General features: G+C 51.3%; 1 protein-coding gene across 1 annotated transcript; it reads left to right on the top strand.

Annotated features, from left to right (window-relative positions):
- The first annotated feature begins 1,008 nt into the window (after window positions 1-1,008).
- On the top strand, window positions 1,009-8,399 carry RBM41 (RNA binding motif protein 41). The gene is made up of 7 exons (XM_033142026.1): window positions 1,009-1,064; window positions 2,287-2,403; window positions 2,759-2,951; window positions 4,650-4,923; window positions 4,980-5,296; window positions 7,690-7,837; window positions 8,012-8,399. The coding sequence occupies exons 1-7, from the start codon at window positions 1,057-1,059 to the stop codon at window positions 8,107-8,109; spliced, it is 1,155 nt and encodes a 384-aa protein (XP_032997917.1). The 5' UTR covers window positions 1,009-1,056; the 3' UTR covers window positions 8,110-8,399.
- Window positions 8,400-8,651: the final 252 nt, after the last annotated feature.

Here is an 8,651-nt window from a genome sequence, read left to right as displayed (position 1 = left end):
CAGTGGAGGATAGGGGTGCCTGGCGTGCTCTGGTCCATGGGGTCACAAAGAGTCGGACATGACTGAACGACTGAACAACATCAAATTTATATACTGACCTTCAAGAGAGCTCGGGGCCATTAACATAGAACATTGATTCCTGTATTGCAAGGGGTTAGGCTAGAAGATGACCTGTGTTATTCCTTCCTACTCTACAAATCTATGAACAGATAATAAAAACCACACATACACACACACACTACCATAGCTTTAATAGGCTGTAGACTGAGCGATTGTCCAAATGCCTGGGAGAAGAGGGACATTTTCGCCTAGTGACGAAAGATATGCAATGGAGGCACAGCCCCCTGGGAAAGTGTTCCGCAGGAAAGGCCCCTTGCGATTCAGGGATCGCAGGGTGCAGGTCAGTTCCTATGGGGAGAGGCCATAACAGTTGGAGTTTAAGAAAATGTTGAAATATACATTTGTTAAAAAAACCAGAAGCCTTCCTATTGGGAATTACTGGTACAGATATTAAAGAAGAATTAAGAAATATAGATAACACAACTTTTAATAAAAAGAATGGAAATGGATTATTGAATATTTACAGATAAAATTGTAAACAGAGAAGAAAATTGGCAGGATTATTGTAATAACCTACAGTTTTACAATCGTATAAATTTAAAGCGGATGAATCAATGGGCAAATTAAGTTAATTTGGATACGCAGATGTTAAAAATAAATTTTAGGAACCGCAGGAAGGGGGGGGGAAGGAAGTCGAGTTTTGAAATGTAAAAATGATTGTAAAATTAGTGAAATGTATAAACCTGAAAGGCATAAATAATTTTAAAAAAAGAAGTGTAAACTTGGAAGGGAAAAGAGACCTCGGCTCCGAGAGTCCTAGGTGTGTTTGCGCGTCAGCCGCCGGCTCTCATCTCTCTCCCGCCCGCTCGGAACGACAATTCCCGGCAGCCACCGCGCCCCGCCCCGCCCCCTTTCCCTCCTGCTCCGCGCGGCGCCTCTTGGGAGTTGCAGTCCGAGGAGGAGGCGGCGGAGTTTCCGTTGGTGCCGTTGAAAGCTATGAGGAGGTAAGGGGGGGGGGCTGTGAGGGGGTCGAGCAGTTGCTGCGACCCCCGAGGGGAGTTTTGGGGGTATATATGTGGGGCGTGGGGGCTCGCCATCATCCCCACCCTGCCCTGCCCGGCGGCTCTGCTTCCCACAGCGGCGTGTGGGTCTCCGGCGTCCCCTCCTCCCCGCGCCCTTTTGCTTCCCCCTTTGTTTGGGGGTCAGAGTGGGGTGGGGTGCAGCCCGACGGGGCCCTGTTTGATTTGTGGGGTCCCCGAAAGGCGCAGCAACATCCCGGCAGCTTCCGAGGCGAGTAAGAAAGGAGAAAACCCGTTATGGGGAAGGAAGCTGCCCCCCAAGTTCAAGGGTTCCCGCCCCAGAGGGGGTGGTCCTTAAATGTCCGGGCTTAAAATGGCCAGGTGTCCTGGATGCCTGAGTTGAGAGGCGCCGGCCTTGCAGGGGGTTGGGCTAGATGATCCTCGGGGGTCCCTTCCAACTCGACCGTTCTGTGACTCCATGAAACCCAAAGGGGTCCATCATAGCAGTGCCCTGTCCTTCCTTGAAGGGGTGTGTGTGTGTGTGTGTGTGTGTGTACCAGGGTGGATTTGATTTAAATCAAATCGATTTTAATCAACAGTCAGTAAGACTTGATTTAAATCTTTTTTTTTAACAGAAAGATTTATTCTTGCTGGTATAATCTTAATACAGTGGTACCTCAGGTTAAGTACTTAATTCGTTCCGGAGGTCCGTTCTTAACCTGAAGCGTACTTAACCCGAAGCACGCGGCGGGGGGACTTGCCGAGCAGCGCTGGAAATCGCATCTGCGCATGTCCAGACACCGAAAATCACGTCTGCGCATGTCCAGACACCGAAAATCACGTCTGCGCATGTCCAGACACCGAAAATCACGTCTGCGCATGTCCAGACACCGAAAATCACGTCTGCGCATGTCCAGACGCCAAAAATTGCTTCTGCGCAGGGGTGATTTTCGGCATCTGGGCATGTGCAGAAGCGATTTCCAGTGCCACGGACATGCGCAGATGTGATTTCCAGCATCACACTGCGTATGTCCGGCCCATGGACACTCTCCGTGGCCTTGATCCGGCCCATGGCTGGATAACCTTGCCGACACCTGCACTAGACTTTCTGTTTTGGCGAGTGTAGCCTTGGTTTAAGGAGCTTTTAGGCGCCAAGTGTCATATCTGAGTTCTAACCTCCCTGCTTCTGACCTCTCCGCCTTCGCAGGGTCGACAGCAGACACAGCCGGGATGACATCCCCCTGGAGGACCAGGAGACGGAAGGGCAGAGGCAGCTCAAGAGCCTCCTGCACCATCAGCTCGACACATCTGTCTCCATTGAGCAGTGAGTGTGGATCCTGCACATGGGAAGAGTCAGGGTGGGGGTATCCCTGGCAGCAGGAAGCATTCTTGGTCCGTCATCGCAGGAAGGTCGGAAGCACATTGCCTTGGGCAAGGGCCTTTCCCTGGGGGGGGGGCGAGAGGGAGGGCCGCTTTGTGCCAATGAGGATCCTCTGCCACCAGGTCTTCTGAGAATCGTAGAATGGTAGAGTTGGAAAAGGCGCCAAGGGTCATCTAGTCCAACCCCCTGCAAGGCAGGGATCCCTTCTCAGGATCCGATGGCGCAGGCTCTTTCCCGGAGACTTGGCCTGCCGCCTCCCAGGGTACCCCTCTTCTAATGCTGCCGTGTTGGCTCACAGGTGTGTGTCCAAGCGCCGCTGCTTTGCGCCTGCAGCACTCTACAAGCCCTTTGGAGAGGAAGCCGCTGGGACCTGCACCTTGCCTCAGTTCCAGGCGCTGCAGGAAAGCAACAAAGAGGCCGCCGCTCTTCGAGAGCTGGGCCTCTCAGACGCCGAGATCCAATTCTGGAAGAGCCATGCCTTGGCAGATAAGGTAAATGAGGGGGCAGGGAGTCCTTCACTGTGTTCACTTCGCTGCCTAGTAAGGGAATTGCAATCGGCTGGTGGAAGCCAGTTCGTTTTGCCATGGCCTGATAATGACCAGCTTGCTGTAACGCAAACTGGGCCTTTTCATTGGTGGCATCAGTGCAGTGGTCTGCCTTCCATGCTGAAATACGTGAGGCCCAGGTGTCAGGCTTCAGGGAATCAGCTTCCTTGCCCGCCCCCTTGGCAGTAGATAAGCAGAACAAAGGAAAAGGAGTCTTCTTACCATTTAGAAACTTTAATGATCACAGTGAGAGAACAAAGAACCCACCTCCAAGGAATGGCAATGCTCCCAATGAAGAATTCCACCCCCTTACATCCCTAGTCACCCATGTCACTTTTACATCTTGTAACCTGAACTTGTGTGGGACACGGGTGGCGCTGTGGTCTAAACCACTGAGCCTGGGGCTTGCCGATCAGAAGGTCGGCGGTTCGAATCCCTGCGATGGGGTGAGCTCCCGTTGCTCATTCCTAGCTCCTGCCAACCTAGCAGTTTGAAAGCGTGTCAAAGTGCAAGTAGATAAATAGGTACCGCTCTGGTGGGAAGGTAAACGGCGTTTCCATGTGCTGCTCTAGTTTCGCCAGAAGCGGCTTAGACATGCTGGCCACATGACCTGGAAGCTGTGCGCTGGCTCCCTCAGCCAGTAAAGCGAGATGAGCGCCGTAACCCCAGAGTCGTCCGCGACTGGACCTAATGCTCAGGGGTCCCTTTACCCTTCACCTTTAACCTGAACTTGTACCCTCTGTGCTTTCTTTTCTGCCACAGACTCAGCCATTCTTGATCTTGGGGAGAGCAGATATTCACTTTCCAGAGACAGTAAATCTGTTAAGTGTGTGTGTGTGTGTGTGTGTGTGTGTTTCTTCTCCTAGCTGTTCCCCATCCAGTATTTCCCAGCATCTGCCTTCTGACTATGTCCCTCTGCAAACCACTGTTCCAAATCTATACTGTCCTCCTGCTCCTGGGAAGATTCGGGATCCATTCCTCCTCAGTGCAGCCCTTCTCAGCACCAAGGGAGGGATATCCTATGAGCTGGAGGAAGTTGAAGGGGTGGGGAACAAGGGGCAGGTACCAGTGCTGTCAAGTATCCCGTTTTCCCCGGGATTCTCCCTTATTTCAAGCAGTTTCCTGCTGCTCTCCCTTATTTTTTATTTCCCTTAAATGGAAGCAGCTCCTCCCCTGCTGGCCAGGGACTGGGTGGGAAGACCTCGCCTACTTGGAGAGAAAAGCCTCAGCCCTCAAAGCAAGTGGGAGCCGTTTCCCGTGCTCACAGGGGGGTGTATTTCTCCCCCTGCATCAGCCCCTATCCGCTGCCACCGAGCCCCTCAGCCGGCCAATAGGGTTAGCTGGCGGGTGGAGCCTGGCTGCCTTTGAGCAGCTGCTGCTTCCTGTCCTGTTTTGATGGGATCAGACAAGAAGATGATGGGGCTCCATCGCGCGGAGCACATGACTGCCCTCCTCTTTGCTCTGCTCCGAGCCTGAGCCCACTTGGAGTTTACATTGCTGCTCCGCCCACTTTTGCTTCTGGCTCCGCCCACCACTGACATGTGACGGTCCCCGGGATAGGTGAGACTGCTGATCCCTTATTTTCAAATCCGAAACTTGACAGCTATGGCAGGTACCTGACCCCTGTCTGTGACTTTCTTCCAGAGTCCCGGCCTCGGGGCAGCCCCTGAGGCGATACAAGAGAGGATCGGGGCTATCAAGGAGAAGATGGCCGAGCGCCGGCGCATCCTTTCGCTGCCCCAGCGCTTTGCGGGCAGCAAGCAGCTGAGCAGGCGAGAGATGGAGATTGAGAGCTCCCTCTTCCAGGGCACAGACCGCCATGCCTTCCTGAGGGTCCTGTACCACCAAGGTGCATGGCTGGGGGGCCCTGGAGTCCTTGTGGGTGGGCACGGAAGGCAACTGGGGGAGGTGGCGGGGTGCTTCATTGTCTAACTTTCCTCGTAACGTGGCCTTCTGCAAATGTCTGTCACTGAGGGCTCTGTTGTTTCCCTTCTGGCGCAGATGAGGCTACACAGGAAGACCCCTTGTCACACCTCAGCACAACTCTTGGCCGCAAGCCAGAGGGGCTTCCCTTGCCTCCCCAGAGTGATCCAGATTCGTCGTGCCCCACGCCTCCCAGCAGCCCCCCAAAGTCTCAGCATGCAGATCCCCAGCCAACCCCAGCGCCCGTGATGGTGACAGAGCCGGTGGAGTTTATCCCAGAGGAGGATATCCGCAAAAACCGCCTCTCGGAGGAGGAGATCCGCCAGATTCCCCGGTTTTCCTCCTACAGCCCTGGAGAGCCAAGCGAGGTGAGTCTCTTCTTCCCTCCCTGCCCCTGGAGCTCAGGAGCTTCCCTGCTTGCAAATGGAGGAGCAGCAAGGACGTTCTCTCCCACCATTTGGCGGTGGGGGAAACGGGGCGAAAAGCTTATTGTCAGGTTCCCGGCGCCAAAACCCTCAAGATCAGGGGCAGATATCCTAGGAAATTAATGAAGCTTAACCTTCAGGGCCTCAAATACCGGAAGGACCTCAGAAGTAACTTGAGTCCACCTTGCTTACAAAAATCGGGTCCAGTTTTGTTGCATGGTTCCAGTCAATGAATTTCAGCAGTCTCCCTTTCGACAAACTAAAAGTTTGAGAGTCAGTAACAGAGAGGTTGTCAAGGGGGTCAGCTGGCCATTCTGCAGAAGAGCGCTTCCATTCTTTTTGCAGCTTGTCTCCAGAAAATTGTTGGAATGGTTAGGAGTGTGGATGAGTAAATGTTACTTTATATATATCATCCCAGCTTGTGTGAGCAAGCTCCAAACTTAGCAGAGTTACATTCCCTTTTAATACACAGCAGAAAACGGTTGCATAAGCTTGCTAAAGCCTCTAGAACAAGTATATATTCCTGGTATATTCCCCTTGTTCCCTCTTAAAAGTAAAGACACAACACAGTACTGTTTATAAGATATAAAAGAGTTTACTTACAGTCATCCATGAGTTTCAGTACAGGCTCAGAGAGGCAGAGAGGCTTAGATAAATGTATTTACATGTAGTGAGGCTGATTCCATAGGGGAACAGGCTTCACCTGTGCTCTTCTCAGCTGCAAGCCAAGAGGGTATCCTGCTTCTTCAAGAGATGAGGCAAAATGGAGTGTGTTTCCTGGGATCTTGTTCCCAGGTAAGACCACACCTACTTCAGGTCAGAGAGGAAGTTAACTCAGTCCAGGGAGTAGGAAGTTATGCCTGGAGGACTGACTTACCTTAATGTCCACTCTAGCAAGGTTGTGTTTGGCTGCTCTGTGTTTACATCCCACAAAAATGACCTTCCCAGGAAGCTCTCCAGACATGAAGAGGTTGCTCGAAAAACCAGGGGGGGGGGAATCACAGAACTATAGAGTTGGAAGGAATCCCAAGGGTCACTTAGAGAAGGATCTGAAATATTTCCCCCAAAGCTTGAATTTGTTTTATTCTGGATTGTTTAATTTATACCATATTGGCCCAAATATAAGCCACACCTTTAAAAATTGGGGGGAGAATACCCAAATATAAGCCACTCCCTTAAAATTCTGCAGGCACTCACACCCGTTCCACTTTACCGTATGTCTATTTCAGCAGCAAAATCGTAAAAGCCAAGTTTTGTAAGGTTGCAAATTTAAGCCACACTTTTAACTTTTCACAGTCGGAATTTGGGGGGGAAATGAGGCTTATATTCAGGCCCATACAGTATGTTGTTTTAATGTGTTGACACCCACTTAGATTTTTTCCCCCTTTAAAATATAAAGTGGTATAGAAATGGAATTAATAATAACCATCATCTCCTCCTCTTCTTTGGTGAAAACAAAATAAAAAATAAAAAAATCCTTCCAGTAGCACCTTAGAGACCAACTAAGTTTGTTGTTTGGTGATCACTCGTAGCCGAGTAAGATTGTCTTCCATAAACACAGTTTTAACAGTCTGTAAGTGACTGTGGAGGTCAATTCTGGATCCACACATCCTTCCACAGTGGGGACATAGGTTTCCAGGTGAGAGTTGATCATGGTGAGGGTTTGCCAAGCGTGCCTTCCTCTTAGCACGTTTCTCCCTTTCATCCTGAGTTCGAGCGTCTTCAAAGTCCATGACACCTTTGGTAAAGGCTGTTCTCCAGTTGGAACACTCGTAGGCCAGTGTTTCCCAGTTACATTTTTTTTAGATTTGCCTTGAGAGAGTCTTTGAACCTCTTTGGTTGACCACCAGCATTATGCTTTCCATTTTTAAGTTTGGAATACAGTAGTTACTTTGGAAGACGATCATCAGGCATCCGCACAACATGACCAGTCCAACGAAGTTGATGTTGAAGAATCATTGCTTCGACAGTGTGGTGTAGTGGTTAAGAGCTGTAGACTCGTAATCTGGGGAACCGGGTTCGCGTCTCCGCTCCTCCACATGCAGCTGCTGGGTGACCTTGGGCTAGTCACACTTCTCTGAAGTCTCTCAGCCCCACTCACCTCGCAGAGTGTTTGTTGTGGGGGAGGAAGGGAAAGGAGAATGTTAGCCGCTTTGAGACTCCTTCGGGTAGTGAAAAGCAGGATATCAAATCCAAACTCTTCTTCTTCTTCTTTGCTTCTTCCATGAACTAGACATTCTGTGGTGGTGACAGCCACTACATTTAAGGTGCCATTTGGCGATTAGCTTATATATCTGAGTTTCTAACACTGCATTATGTGTTTTGGTGCTGAGCAGGTGCTGTACTTGAAGAACCTCAGCCGCCGCGTCAACATGAAGGAGCTGCTGTCGTTGTTTGCAAGGTTCCAGGAGGAGGGAGGCCCCCAGATCCAATTCCGCCTCCTGAGTGGGCGCATGAGAGGCCAAGCTTTCCTCACCTTTCCCAGTGAGTGTCCAGCCCTCCACGTCCCCCAGAGCCAAACGCTGGCCTTACGGTTGGGATGTGGGCAGGGAATACGGTTGGGATGTGGGTGGGGAGTACAGAGGCTCCAGTGGTCTCTGCATGCCTCCCCAGGAGCTGAACCGCCAGGGCTGATCCTGTGTCACTCTTTGGTCTCAGGTATCTCAACGGCACAGGCAGCCCTGCAGCTGGCAAACGGCTTCATCCTGCTGGGGAAGCCCGTGGTTATTGAGTACGGGAGGAAGAAGACGCCTTGACTCCGAGCCTTCATCCTGGAGTCTCCCCTGCGCTGCAGCAAAGTGGGAACAGCCAGAGGGGTTTCACGTGGATGTGTGGGCAGCTGAACAGTCCAGGCCTGAAAGAATTGTCACTTGCTGCCAGGAGCAGAGACCTGGGACCGTGTGACGGACAGCTGAGCTAGACCAGAGTGCCTCTGAATTCCACCAGAGGCCGGGAGCCTCTGTCTGTTTGGCTACCAAGACAGCTAGCCAGAGGGGGTGCATGCGTGGAGAATTTAGGGAGGGAGAATAAAAGGAGCAATTTCTAAGAGAGTGGGGCAGATAAGTTTGAGGGAGAGAGTTGGTTCTGGTCTGTGTGTAGCGTCCACTCCGAGAAAAGTATCTACAGCTAGAGAAAGGATTCTCCGAGTTTAGACTGAAAGACAGTGTGTACTGTTTTGGGAGAGTATTCAGACATGTGTTAACTGGGGGTGGGGGCTGAGTTTGAGCCAGGAGAGGTAGGAGCTGTGAGGATACAGTCTGCTTGGGTCTCATTTCAGTGATCTTCTAGGAAGAGAAGA

Source organism: Lacerta agilis, chromosome 2 (assembly GCF_009819535.1).
Source record: "Lacerta agilis isolate rLacAgi1 chromosome 2, rLacAgi1.pri, whole genome shotgun sequence".
In the NCBI taxonomy this organism is placed as follows: Eukaryota; Metazoa; Chordata; class Lepidosauria; order Squamata; family Lacertidae; genus Lacerta; species Lacerta agilis.
Note: the sequence above shows the minus strand (reverse complement) of the source record. Positions and strands in the feature narration are given on the sequence as shown.

Excerpts from the sequence above, each read along its gene's own strand:
- RBM41 (XM_033142026.1), top strand. Across the intron at positions 2,404-2,758 it reads ACATCTGTCTCCATTGAGCA|GTGTGTGTCCAAGCGCCGCT; the intron begins GTGAGTGTGGAT and ends GTTGGCTCACAG. Across the intron at positions 7,838-8,011 it reads AGCTTTCCTCACCTTTCCCA|GTATCTCAACGGCACAGGCA; the intron begins GTGAGTGTCCAG and ends CTTTGGTCTCAG.